Source organism: Balaenoptera ricei, chromosome 1, assembly GCF_028023285.1.
Source record: "Balaenoptera ricei isolate mBalRic1 chromosome 1, mBalRic1.hap2, whole genome shotgun sequence".
Lineage (NCBI taxonomy): Eukaryota > Metazoa > Chordata > Mammalia > Artiodactyla > Balaenopteridae > Balaenoptera > Balaenoptera ricei.
This window is the reverse complement of record NC_082639.1, coordinates 3,115,606-3,129,479: the sequence shown is the minus strand read 5'-3', so window position 1 is coordinate 3,129,479 and position 13,874 is coordinate 3,115,606. Positions and strand designations below refer to the sequence as shown.

At 53.2% G+C, this 13,874-nt stretch overlaps 1 protein-coding gene across 1 annotated transcript in view; it reads right to left on the bottom strand.

Annotated features, from left to right (window-relative positions):
- Nucleotides 1–1,229: 1,229 nt before the first annotated feature.
- The window catches only part of AJAP1 (adherens junctions associated protein 1), a 115,088-nt gene continuing 102,443 nt past the window's right edge, over nt 1,230–13,874 (bottom strand). Inside the window, exons 3-6 of the mRNA XM_059894556.1 lie at nt 13,601–13,688; nt 11,135–11,377; nt 9,276–9,407; nt 1,230–2,369 (exon numbers count right to left, since the gene is read on the bottom strand). Of these exons, the coding sequence (XP_059750539.1) occupies nt 9,335–9,407; nt 11,135–11,377; nt 13,601–13,688 (404 nt within the window). The 3' untranslated portion in view covers nt 1,230–2,369; nt 9,276–9,334. The remainder of the gene's footprint in view (nt 2,370–9,275; nt 9,408–11,134; nt 11,378–13,600; nt 13,689–13,874) is intronic.

Sequence of the window (13,874 nt, the reverse complement as noted above, 5' to 3'; positions counted from 1 at the left end):
GGCAGCCTGAGGTCCGGGGAAAGGGCCGAGCTGCAGTCAGAGGTGACACAGTAGTAGCTGAGCTGCAACCCTGCCAGGAACCCCAGGCTCTGCTGTCGGTGGTAGAACAGGCCCCACAGCTACCACCTCCGTCTCAGAGCATCCGACACAGAGCGGCAGGTTCCACGGCCCTGAAGGGTGCTGACAGCCCTCAGCTGGCACTCACACCAAGCTGTGCTCGCCTGAGTCAGGAAGGCCCCAGAGCCTCCCTCCAGCGGGAGAGTGACCGGAGGATAATGAGATGGGTGAGCTCGATGCCGGGTAGAGAGTGGTGCGCCGTGCAGTGAGTCTAGAGCCTGGAGGCGATGGATGCCAGGGGTGGGTGTTTGCAGCGTCCTGTTCAAGCTTTGGGGGGAGATGCGGAATGACAAAACGAAAACCAAAAATCCAACTTTCCTACTTTTTGAGCAGTTATCACCAATACCGATCTTAATGGGTGCGATAAAATGACGTTTTCCCTCCACTGGCATCATTTTACTCTCCCATATTTCAAAAGGTACCAAAGCCAACTTTTCAAGCACATTTCCAGGTGTTGCAGAGGGAGCCTGGTGGAAGAATCAGGTCACCGGCCTGACCAGTAAGTGGGAGGGGGGTGGGGGGAGTTAGTTCCCTGCCTGCCAAACTGGTCTGTGGCATTGCAGGACCTACTGGTGAAATCACTCATAGGGGACAGGCCACATGCACCGAATCTGGGGTCCCCATAAGGAGGGCACGCCCTCTGTCTAACTGGGAAGCACGAAGCCCAGATGGACCCCCCATCCCTTACAGCGCCCCCCCACTAACCGCACGATGGGGCATCAGGGCGCCTTTGTAAGGTGAGGGCTGGGAGGGAGTATTTTCAATGAAGTGTGTGGTTGGGATCCTCTGTAAAGAGACTCCTGTCTGGGCCCCTATTTCCACTGGGAGGCTCCACAGTAGAATTCTTGATGGCAGAGCACACAGGTTGACCAATGGGAGCCAACAAGAGACAGCATCTTTGCCACCATCTGCACCAAAATTTAAAGTCACTCTTGGGCTCAAGAAAAAGCAGGCAACCTCTGAGTGCCAACATGTGGGAAAGAAATGCAAAGCACACTGACCCAGGGATCCAGTGCTCCTTGCCAAACGAACGGGGAGCTCACATATTTCTGAGTTCTGCTCTGACATATGCACACACATTACAAGGATATATTCCTTTAATTTTTGCAACTGGAAAATTTCTTTAATTCGGTCTATGCTTGTATAACACAAAGATGGCCAAGAATCCACCAGCCCCCACCAATCTGACGCTCAGGCCCATCGGTAAGTGGCCGGCCACACACGTGTGCACATGGCTATTAGGTAGCTTCTTCAAACAATTCAATGAAAAAAGATCGTATTTATATGTATATAGATTACATATATGTATGTATGTATATAAAACCATGGCATTCTTCATTCTGGCCCAAGATAATAAATCACACATCGCGCCACTCACCAAACACCTAGCAAACGCAGGACATGCCATTCAAGGGCCAGTTGGCGTGCATCAAGGCCACCTGGCATGGATGGCAATGGGACACCAGGTCACCAGGAAGAAGACGCTCTCTCGCGGAACTGCATTTCCGATGTATGCATATATATGTGCGTACGTGTGTGTGTGTATGCGCGTGTATGCCTGTGTGTGAGTTTGCAAAGTAGAAAACACCAGTTCATTCTGTTCATACTAAGCATGTTAAAGAAATCAGATTTTGTAACCGAGAACACATTTTTTCTTTAAAAAGGAACATTGAAGGTCTTCAAAAATTGCTACAGTACAAAAAAGGGGTGTGTGTGTATGTGTGTGTGTGTGTGTGTGTGTGTGTGTGTGTGTGTATGTCTGTGTGTCTTTATATATTTATATATGTACATTAACCAGAAATAGCAACTCTATCGGAAGAGATGCCCACTCCTGTTTTCTGTAAGATTTCTCCTCATGGTTCGCTTGGCTTCGGCTTTGTCACCAAGTCTCTCGGGTCAGTACATGGCACATAATGGTATTATTGGCACAGGTTCAAAATCGCAGTACAAATCCCAGCTTCCGGTGTGTCCTCCTGCCCTTTCTCTGTCTCCAGCTCTTTCTCTTGGATCATCTTCTTTCTGTTCCCCAAAGAAGCTCTCGGAGAAGGCAGTTCCCCATAGGCGTCGGCATTTTTATAAAAATATATTTGGCCTATAGCGTCCTGCTCTGTGAGTTCCCCACCAGCAAACAGAAGTGGTAGGTGTGGGGACCCTCCCCTTAGATAGTTTAGTTTTAGGTTTTGTGTTTTTTTGTAATTTGTAATTTTTTTTTTTTTTTTTTTTTTTTTTTTTACAGGTTCACCAACGGAATCCTGCATGGAAAGAAAACAAGGAGAGATTAAATGGCAGCGAGCCGAGGGCAGGAGGTGTCTACACAACCCCTCTGAGCCTCCGTCACCGAGACCCAGGTGCACGGCTCCCTGGCTAATGACACCCAAGTGTCCTGGGGATGCCAAGCCTGTCTCACTGAACCTGGTCACCAGGGGCTGGTACACACGTTAGGAATCCCGGGGGGAACCTCGTGTTAACTACGGTAACTGATGGAGTGGTCCTCCTGCCTGCGTGGGAGGGGGTCTGGGCTTCACGAGAGGGCACTGGGCCCACCCCCAGCATTAACTCACAAGGGGTGTGGCACCCCAGGCCTGCAGGTGACTGAATGCATCCAGCATCCTGCTCGCTCCCTTTCCAGCTCCCACCACCACAGGCAGAGGGACCGCCAGCTCCGCAGAGGGACCCCCAGCTCCACAGAGGGGCTATGGGAAGCAATGGAGTCCATTTCAATCCACTGCTCAGCTGGACGCTCGCTGAGGCTGGGACTCAGGAGAGGCTAATGGATTGCATCAGAAAAACCACCTCCCGGATCTCCCCAAGAGGTGATCTTGCTGGAGAGAGAAAAACCGTGAACCACCATGCTTGCAGGCCAAGTCAGCGGGCTGCAAAGAAGCCGGTGGCTCTTGCCCAGCCTGGGGGTGCCACCTCGGAAAATGGGGACCCCAGAGTCATCCTGCCTCAGTGACAGACCCCTAAGTCAGCATCCCCCAGGGAGTCAGAGAACTACAGCCATCCCGGGCACGGCCAGGTGAGTCGGGACGCCCCACAGCTCGGGTCGGAGGGGCTTTGGCTCAAAGCTGCAGCTCCATTATGAGGATGGGGCCATGCCTCTCTCTGCTGTCACTCAGAGCCCTCACCTGCACCCACACTGCAGGAAATGCGGACCCTCAAAATGGTATAAAGAAGAAGGTCATGGCACCCTTCTTCTAAAGAGACTAGGGGGTAGGGCTCTTTCTCCTGAATCAAATAAGCCCCCTGGGTGATCCTCGACAGGACAGAGGGCTGAAGGGCGTCCAGGTGGGGGGACACACCTGCAGCCCGCAGGACAGCATCTGGTCAGCACTGACTCCGTCATCTTCTCCAAGGACATCGGCCTGCCAAAGTCTGTTCCACGTGGGGAGGGGTGGCAGTGCCTGTTCCCTCTCCAGGACCCCTCCCAGTCTGGACGAGGAAGGCAGGGCCCCTGCTCATCACCTTGCCTTGCCTTTTACCTCTAAATGACACCTGTTTGGGCAACTCCAGGAGGCCAAAATGGGGCATCTACTCATCTCTTGTGGGATGGCCTGCCCTGCTGTCAGCAGGGGTGTCATCACGTGTGATGAAACGGACATCCCGTCAGATGTGTGCTGGACCACTTTCGGCAGCATTACTCCAGCTGTGCCCCGGCCCCTCCCGCCCCCTCCGCTCTCTAGGATTTGGGGGTGGGAGGTGGTTAAAACAGAGAGGAATGTCCTTCTTGTATGTCTATCTGTTTTCTAATCTTTGGAAAGTTAAAAAAACGTGGAGACAAATCCGATGTGATCCCCCCTTATATGTGGTCCCTAGAGTTGTCGTGGAGATGAAGAGTGGAATGCTGGGTGCTGGGGGCTGGAGGAGTTAGTGTTTAAGGGAGACAGAAAATCAGTTTGGGATAATGAAAAGAGTTCTGGAGATGGATGGTGGTGATGGTTGTGCAAGCAATTGTGAATGTACTTAATGCCAGAGAACTGTCCTGTTAGAAACAGTTAAAATGATCAATTTTATGTTCTGTATATTTTACTACAATTTAAAAAATTTTTAAAATACATTGAAAAAATATGGGGACACCAAAAGCTGGGCCTCGTGACCATTTGCCCTGTCCTGGGACAGTCTCCAGTTTGAGCTGCTGCCTGCTGTCCCAGCAGGATGACCACCGCGCCCCTCTCCACCCTCAGACGGGTCCAGGGTGGGACCGTGAGCCACAGGGCCTCCTTCCCTAAGAAGGAAGGTTTCCTTGAGAACTGTAGCCTGGGGCTGCTCTCCTATCCTTTCTTGTGACCTTAACCAGACAGATCAAGGGAGGTGCTGCTCCTGCTGCTTCCCTGGGGCTAGCGTCTCCCAGGGGTTTTTCCAAACAGATATTATCTGTCGCTTAAAAGTCTTCAGTGCTTCTACAGTGGCTCCTCAGATTCTTCAGGACAAGGTCCCGCCCCCTCTTCCCCCATCCCTCCCTCTCCCTCTCCCTCTTCCAGGTGGCACCCTGGCCTCAAATCGCAAATCTCCTACCTGAAGTCCCCCAAGTTTCTGCTGATGGTCACCTCCCTGGGGAGACCTTTGTGGATACCCCCTCCTTTCCTAAACGTAGTCTCTGTTTCATTTCTGTTACAGCATCGGTTCTATGGCTTCTCAGGCACAGGACGACCTGCACTGGTTTGTATCTGAGCATGTATATGTCACATGTCACCCAGGTGTCACAGGGTGCCTGCCAGGTCCACCTAGGTTTGCCCAGGTGCCAGCTTGGAGCCTAGCCTGGGGAGAAAAATCAACACTGGATGAAACTCAGAGAAGAGGCGTCTCTGTAAAAGGAGCTTTGTCCTTATCCCCTTATCTGCCTGGAATGACCTTCACATGTTGCCTGCCTGGGAGGATGGATGGAGGGGCTCCTGGGCCACATGGGGGCCAAGCCTCTTCCAAACCTTCCAGCATCTGCTTCTATCTGGCATCTCAGGATGAAAAAAAAGGAGAGAGAGAGAGAAGGAGCGATGGCTCCAACTCTGCGCCTTGAATTGCCATTGGAACAGCAGTGCTGGCTTCCTGCAGAGGTGACTGTCCCCTGCAAGAAGAAGGAGGGGTCTGAGGCTACCTGGCCATCTCCCAGGCCTGCCCTACATTCCAGCTGAAACCCCGCTGCTTACACTCAGCTCGTGGGGGAGGGCTCGGGTTTTTCTGCTCCAAAGGCTCAGAGCAAGAGCCTCTCAGCCTGGCAATAACCCTGGGAGGGGCGGGAGGGGGAGGTGCGTCCTGCTTGGAGAAGGGCACCGGCGAGGCAGTGTACCCGGCGAGGGTGTGCATGCAAGACTCTGGGCCAGAAAGAAAAGCTGTGGCTGCTGAGAGATCTGAGCGATCGGATCCAGGATGAATTCTGACTTGGGAGAAACCAGTGCCCTCTGCTGCCCAGACGGGGATGCGCGGCTCCTGGGCACCGCCGGGCTGCGAACCACACGGGGGGTCCTGGGCTTAAAGATCAGCATCAGCTTTTGCAGAACAAAGAGAACAGGCAGAAGGCAGCAAGGCCTCCTGGAGCGTGGAGCCTCTAGTTAGTTTCTCCACTTCCTGAAAAAAACTCCTTCCCCACCGGTTTCCTTGGTGCCGGTTCTCAGCTTGGGGAGAGAATGGTTTCCAGGAAGGTCTGGATGTTGCTTTGAAGAAAATGTTCCTTTGATTTCCAGAAGCTGGATATTCTGTTAATGTATTTTTTAGAACAAAGTGGGAAGGCTCAGGTGCGTTTTCTTGTTGTTGTTTTTTTTTTTATTAGTTATATCTTTGGCGTGTTTTTGAAAATAATAATAACACATGATTTATTTCTCACTTGCTTCAGATGCAAGAGCTTTTATGACTTGTCAGGCTGGGCTCAGAATGAAGTGGCCTTGGCAAACGGAAAGATCTGAACACTGGTGAGGTTTTCTGAAGTTTACTCGCTACATGAAAAATGACAGGAAATTAGCCCAAGAGCCAATGGCAGTTGTGTGTCCAAGGTCCCTTTCTTCGGAGCAGGAAAGGCCAACTCATTTTGTCTCATCCAGAGCATTCAATCAGGCTCCACCACGGAGGGGGTTTGAGGCAAGAGTTTGCCGGAATCTCTTGTAGAGGTTCAATCTAGGCAAACAGGCTTAACTTCTGCCCAGGCTGGGTCACCTGTGTTCACAAGCCCCAGCGCATTGCTGTCAACCCGCCAGCAGGGAAGCAGACTGGGCGGGGCTCAGGTCCCAGATGTACCTGTGGGTTAGCGTGAGCATGCAAGACGGTGCGGTAACAGACTGCTGTAGCATCATTAAAAATGCATCTGGAGAGGCTTAACAGTTATGCAAGAGATAAATATCTCTGCTGGCTCTTAGACCTTAATTGAATGTTTTAGTATTAATTGCTATTTATTTAAGGGACAATAAGAACCCCAGTAAATCTGAGCCGTCTTCCTGGCTCTTCACCACTCCATCTTCATGTCCAGGCACTAACTGTAAGCATCAGGGATACTTTGAATCCAAATGCTTCCCTCCCAGTGAGTGATAAACAGTCCGTCCGAGGCACAGCGAAGGGACGTGGAAGCATTTATCAAGGACTAACAAGGCTGCTCGCGGGGTCCTCCTGGTCCGTGTCTGCGGGAGGAGATGGCTGGAGGGAGCCGTTGCCCTGAGTCTGCAGGCACGGTGTCTGAGCGTGGCCAAGCTCCCAGTAAGCCCCGTCGCCTCTTCTCACCTCCCCAAACCGCCCACCTGAGATCCACGTGAGTGGGTTGAACTCTTCCAACACAGAGGTGCCCCCTCCTGTAGATGGGGGTGGTCCTGAAATAGCTCCTCGGGCGGAGTTGGGAAGTGGGGTCCAGACACCTTCCGGAGAACGTGGTCCCCGGGGCCATCTAGGGTGGCACATGGGGAGAGCCTACCCCACTCCATCTGTGCCCCGTGCTTCTGGAGAGAGAAACAGGCTAATGGCACAGGAAGGTCTTCTGGAGCAAAGACGTGAATAAAAGCACTTTTCTCTCCCCCAGTTTGATTTTGTTTTAAAGCCAGGGAGGTGGCTCCACACGCCGATGTGAAGGAGGAGGTCCCCGGCCCAGGCTTTCGGAGGCTCGGGGGCTGGCCTCCCACCTGCTATGTCCCTGCCCTGCAGAGTCAGGCTGAGTGGCCCCAGCAGGGATGCCAAGGCAGCTGGAAAGCCCACCCTCATCTCCCACAACCCAACCCTCTTCCCACTTGGGGTCGGGCCGGGGACGGAACGGGGCAGAGGCATCCACGGGGGATGGCAGTCAAGGCTCTCTGACCGGTGGTCGGAGCATGGCCCTGGAGCCAGGTGACCTGGGGTCACGTGGCCCTACCACTTACAACCTGACTGGTCTCAGGCAAGTCACGTCCCCTCACCGGGCCTCAGTTTCCCCTGTAAGATGCACTGCTGAGAAGACCGAATGAGTCTCTAGACATCAAGAGTGCTCCAGTGAGCTGCCATGTGAATGTCCCATTAGGGAACTGTCCCCACCCCACCCCAGTTTGGGGCTACCTGGAGTGGAAGGCATGTCCACCTCCTGGGCCACAGGCCCGCAGCTCTTGGAGGAAGAGAGCAGAGGTCTTTGATGCACATGGCTGGCATCTCCCAGGTCAATGCCTTATGTGTTTATGCATATTTGAAATCCCGACGGAGATGCTGGTGCCCACCTGGCCGCCCTGCAGAGGCCTCACCAGGCAGGCAAGAACTCCGCAGCTAATAGGCAGGCTCCCCGTCGCTGGCCTGGTCAGAACTCCAAAGGGAGCTCACCCGTGGCCTTAATGAGGAATCACATCCAGGCAGACAAAGGCACAAATTTCTGGCGGATGAGCCATGCCCAGGGCATCTGGCCCTTGAATGCTGGGGACGGACCTCCTCTTACCTGTCTCACCTGCACATCTCAGCAAAGGCCTTTGGGTGGGGAGGGTCACTTTCCCTTTTAATCTCATTATATTCCTTCATCCATCAGCTGAACACAGAGCTAAGTGGATCATTTTGGCTTTGGGACAGGAAGTGAGGGCTGGAGATTTGATTTGGAGCAAAGATGCAATTCACTAGGGCTGGGATTAGGAACTGATTGATTCACACCTGCTTCTCAAAGCAGCTGGGCCCCCCGACCCCAGCTAAGTGTTGCAAGCAGAGGCCTCTGAGGGTCCCATGTGCACCCCAAAAAGACACCACCCTCACCCCAGGCCCTCCCCTGACTCTGACAATGGCATTTTCCGCTCAGTCCCCGTATCAGAAGATGAGCAAAAGTAAGGAAAAAAAATTTTTAAATATCAATAAGCCTAGAAGTTGGGTTCCCTACTCCTGGAAGGGATCTGATGACACATTTAGAAGGAATATCTGGGGGGAAAAAGATGCTCTCTGTGGATGAGCAAGATGTCATCCTTTGAAAAACCTAGCATCAGAAGAGAAAAAGAAAAAAAAACAAAAACCCTGGTCGCCTCTATTGACTGTGCATCCAGAATGTGCAGTCATGGGGTGAGATGCTCTTCCCCCCAGCAGCTCGCGTGTTTGGGAGATTCGGCACAGAAGAAAGCAATTTAACGTTAGCATCAAAGTCAATATCACTGAAAGCAAACCAAATGTTCCTATCCAGCAGAGCGTGGAAAATTCATCCTGTTTTGGTACCGGTCCCTGGCTTCAAATTAGTAGATGTCTCAACTCTTCACTTTCTTTCTTTATCATTTTCTTTCTTATCTCTTATATTTATATTTCAAAATTGTATTTTAATTCCACTCTGTGTTCTCCCACCCCTCCCCGCCATGTAAAGATGTGATGGAGGCATGACGTCTGCCCACTTGGCTGGGGCCCTGATCTCTTCTCATTGCGGGAAATGAGAAGTGTACTTGTAGCTCGTTTCCAGAACTGGTGTTTCCTGCCCTACAGACCATCCTAGGGGATGGAACGGCACTGACGGAAATGGCCAGGGTGCCAAGCAGGGGGTTCCTGAGTCTGTTACTCCCTTCCACCAGGACATGGGGCATTTCTAACGAGTGCAGCAGAGAGACCACAAGCCCGGCCCTCTGGTTTGCATCCAGAACGGTGATGCCCTTGGAATTTCACCTGCCATGTCCAGAAGGGCTCCCAGTTATCCCAGAGGCGAGACGGGGGTGGGAAAGGGGAGGCCAAGGGAAAATCAATCAAGGTCCAATAAAAGAGGTACATACCATAAAACAGACACATGGCGTCTGCCCTGCCCCCAGGAGGTAAAAAAGCCTTCGGCCAGTCAGCAGGAGATTTCAAACCATTTCTCAGACACAAAGGCCACAGGAATAAGATGCCGGTCAGAAGAAGAGGGTCTGCAGCAAGCAGAAAAAACGGGCTCACGAGGGCTGGTACATAACACCCGACAGGCAGGCCGGCTCAGACCTGTGGCAGAAGACTGGCTTCTCGAGTCGAAAAGAACCCCAGGAAGGTGATGCTCGGCCTGGACCCACTGGCCTCCCCTCCCTATGCTGCCCAGGGCTCCCTTCCATCCTGGAAGGCCTTGGAGGACATGCAGCCTGAGGGATCCACACATGGGAGGAACCTGGTGCTGAGACCCACAGTGGTACCATCTCCAGATTTCAGTTTTTGATTTCCAGGACAATGCAAAGCTCAGGGTCTCTGCCTCTGAGGGCAGAGATTCTACCCACTTTACTGCACATTCTAGAGAGGGCAGGGCCTGATGCCTAAAATGCGTACCGCCCCCCCCCCCCCCACCACCAGGTGTTTCATCCCCTTTGAGACCGAGCTACCATTTCCCAAGGCCAGTGGGAACCAACAGAGCATCACCTTCAGCCCCAGGGCAAGAACCTGTCCCATCCAGTGCTTCCACACCAGCCAGCTATGCCCCCCCTGCACGTGTACAGGGCTCTCCTAGGACACAGGGGCAGAGAGAGAGACACAGCGAAACACCAAGACCCATCCACTCCCTTCCCCTCCTTCCCCCAAAGCCTGAAGCACTGGCTGGCCAGGATTTACATCCAGACAGGCACACAAGCATTCAATGAAATGGTTTGAAAATCCTTCTGCCAATTCTTTGTGAACTCGTCCTTCTGGACGGCTGGAGTGCAACCCACGAGCTCCCCAAATGCTGTCGAGTAAAAGCAAAGTCGTTTAGAAGGATGGTCTGAGGTTTCTGCTCTCGACAATACGGCAGTGTCTGGTGTGGAGACACAAAGAGAGGAGAAGCAGAAGGTGTTTAAGGAACACCCACTCGCTCTCCAGGACGGGACAAAGTGACATTAACTACGGGCACAACAGCTGAAGGTCCCCCCGAGTCTCCTCGACCTGGGTTCTGGGAGAAGCCCCGTAGGGCACCTTGGGCAGTGTCTCCAGCCACCACTCCTGCCACTGACTGTGGGCCCCTCAGGTCAGCCTGGTGTCCTGCTCATTTCTTCCTAAGATCTTTAAGTTATTGGAGAATTCTTTTTCTTTTAATTTACAAAATGATGCATGAGTGTGTGCTCACTTTTAAAAAAAATAGCTATTGATGTTTTAATCTAATTCCGGATAAACTTTCAGAAGCTGACTCAAGGGTTTCTTAAATATTCCCAGGGATGGTTTTAGAGGCATGTCTTCTTTGAGGGATTACATATGATTCATAAAAAAGAGTGTTTAATAACCAGGAGTCTGGCTGGTATTTGATATTTTTGCTGCTGACATTTTAGTGATGGGGGTTCAGAGATATTGACCAGGGAGGGACCAATCATGATTTGTTGACATTTGGGAGGCTTGAGACTATGAGGCTGGCTTTGGATTCTGCACCCCATAATGCCCGCTCAGCCTCCACCATGTGGGATCCAGGGCCGGGCAAGACAAGTCCATCCACTAAGAGCAGGGGTCTGGAAGTGAACCCTGGCTGCTGGATGTCTTAGCACCATTTTATGTCTACTGTGCCCCTCCTGTCTCATCTCAGCAAACTTAGCTGCCTGTGTTTGCTTGGACCCTCACAAAGAGATGGGAAGGCCGCCTGACACAGATAAACAGCCCCTGCATCCCCAGGAGGGGACAACGGCCGGGTCTGGCCCAAGCCTGTGCTTACCGGTTCCCGTTAAACGTGGATTTGTACTCCCCGGCCGGGTGCAGCGTCTCGTCAGTGTACACGGGCACAGACGCCCGGACACACTCGTGTGAACACTGGAGGGTCTCGTTATAGGCCGTGAAGATGTCCAGGCTGCTGGGCACCCGGCCGGGCGTGAAGTCCGTCAGGTTCTGGCAGCTCTCCTCCTGATGGTTTGTCTTCCGCTGGTGGCTGTTCCTACGTGGGTTCCCGCTCTGGGCGCAGCTGGAGGAGAGAGAAGTCAGGGTGGGGGTGGGGGGATGGGCAGACGCCGAGACCCACAAACATCTCCAGCGCTTACACTGTGGAACCTTTATCTCCAGGCATTAATTATACATCATTTAATATTAAATGGTAATTCCCAGCCTCTTCAGAAAGATCAACCACAATCAAGCAATCAGCTCTTTTTTCAAAAAAAAAATAAAATAAAATTTGAATTTTAAATGCGGCCATTATTGCAGGGAGGATTAGAAGGTAAGGGGTTGACCTGTGTTATCGGAGAGCGGAGGCCTGGTTTGGCCAAAGAATGTCAGCTGGGCAGAGGCGCTGACTCAGTTTCCCCAGGAACACCTGGATGGGATGGAAACTGTGATGGGTGCCCACGGGGAAAGCCACGTGCACAGGTCGGGGTGGCCATCGTTCATTTGGAATGGACCATGCAATTATCTTTGGGGAGAGTGAAAACGGGGGAACCCTTATCCTCAGCCCCTCCTCTGCCCAGGCTCACAAGTTGGAAATGAAACTGGATCATTGGGATCTATGGAGAGAACTGTACCTTGTGCCCCGGGGTACCCACCTTAATTCCCTGTTCTTCTGGACCACAGAGGCTTCTAGACGCTGTGTAGACCAGACACGGGGGTCCCACCTTTGTTGGCCAAGGAATTTGATGGAGAAGGTACGTAGGGACCCCTCCCAACCCCCAGAGGGACAAGTTCACAAGGATGGAAGGAAGCGCTATCCCCACAGAGGAGGGAAGAGAGGAGGAGATGGGGGGCGCCTCCTCAGGACACCAGTTCTCCTCCTTTCCCCCCTTCACGCTCACAGCCTTTGCGAAGCGAGGGGGCTCTGCGAGGGGCGGGAGTGTGAGCCCGTCTCCCCATAAATTGTGTTAACTCCCTCCCTTGTCTTCCCAATGAGAGAAATTCTGATTGCTGGTGGGGAAGATCCACCCATAAATGAAAGTAAGAAGATGGATGTGAAAGCCAGGGGACACCCCCAAGGTCATGGAACCACTCATCCACCCCCCTGAGTTGTCCTTCCCAAAGGACTCTTTGAGGGTTTGCTGTAAACCCAAAAGTGTGGGAAAACCAAGAGGAAGCTTGCCTGCCTATTACAAAGTCACAAAGTCCGAGGTCTCCTTCGGGGGAGGGGCTTTCCCTCACCCGGATGGCCAGTGGGACTGGACCCGCTCAACACCCGTGTGGTCCAGGGCTCTGGAGCCCCTTCTCTGGACAGCCAGCCTTGCCCAAGACGCCCTGTTGGGAGCTCACAGTGGTCCTTGTCACCTGCCCCAGAAAATGCCCCGGGTCCTGGGATTGCCGGCCATCAGGAGCGTCAAGGCCTTGCTGGTCTGTTCTGGGGTGATGCCACTCCCCTCCCCATCCTCTCTAATCCTGGAGACCGGCTTTCTCTTGCATTTCCACGCATTTCTGTTACTTGGAGGCTCCAGGGCAGCTCCCTCCCATCAGCCTGTCTGACTTCCTACCGCTGGTCAGCAGGGGGATGATTTGGGTGTATGATTCTACGAGGGCCGCTCAGCTTCGATGTTAACAGGAGCCTTGTTTGCTGGAGGAGTGACTGCAGGCAGACAGGGGCCTGGGAAGCGTGCGAGCAGCAGGGTCAGCCAGAAGCTCCCTGATTTTCCCAGGGGTGTAGCAGGTGTGTACACCCAGCCAAGGCCAACCTCAAAGTAGGCCAATTTCCAGGAGGAAATAGGCAAAGACAGGCCGCCTGGAGCAAAGCAGTAACCTACTTCAGCAGACACAGAACGGCTGTGAGAAGAAGGCAGGAGAAAGAGACCAGGACAGCCCAGGACAGGGAGGGGCAGGCAGGGACCCCACCCAGGCTGCTGGTGGGAAATAAGGAGAAACGCGCTGGGAGGGTGACATTCAAAGGGGCACTGGGATCCAAGGGATGGGCTTTGGGAGCAGGACACCTGCTGCCTGAGGAACTAAGTCAAGGAGGCCGGGCTCGTGTCTTGCAGAGAAAGCCACCAGAAGGGCAGTGTCAGGGAGCGACACCCTCACCAGCCAGCCAAGCTGCCCGGGGCAAAGGTGAGCGGGTTTAGCAGATCAGGAGTTGCATGCTGCTCTCCATCCCAAACAGAGAAACAATTCCCTGGGCTGTGAGCCGAGATCGCGTGTGAAAAGTAAGGACTTTTCTGTGCGTGCTTCCCCGGGGACCCCTACTGATCCCCGTTTCCAGGCCAGAAGGGCCGAGGATCCTTACCAGTTTTTTAAGACAAGAGTTGTAATCAGAGCAGCTATGACCATGATGAGGGAGACGGTGATGGTGATGATCTGATGGACCGCCAAACCTGGAAACAGAGAAAGGGGGAGGGGGGCAATGAAACCAGGGGCATGAGATGAAGGGGCCCAGGAAGGGGGGTGTGGCGACCTGTCCCATCAACCCGGCTCTGAATCCCGGGTCCCATCATGTGCACACACCCTGGCAGGGGGCCCACGTTGACAGGGCCTGCCAGATGCTGTGGGTACCGGGGCTG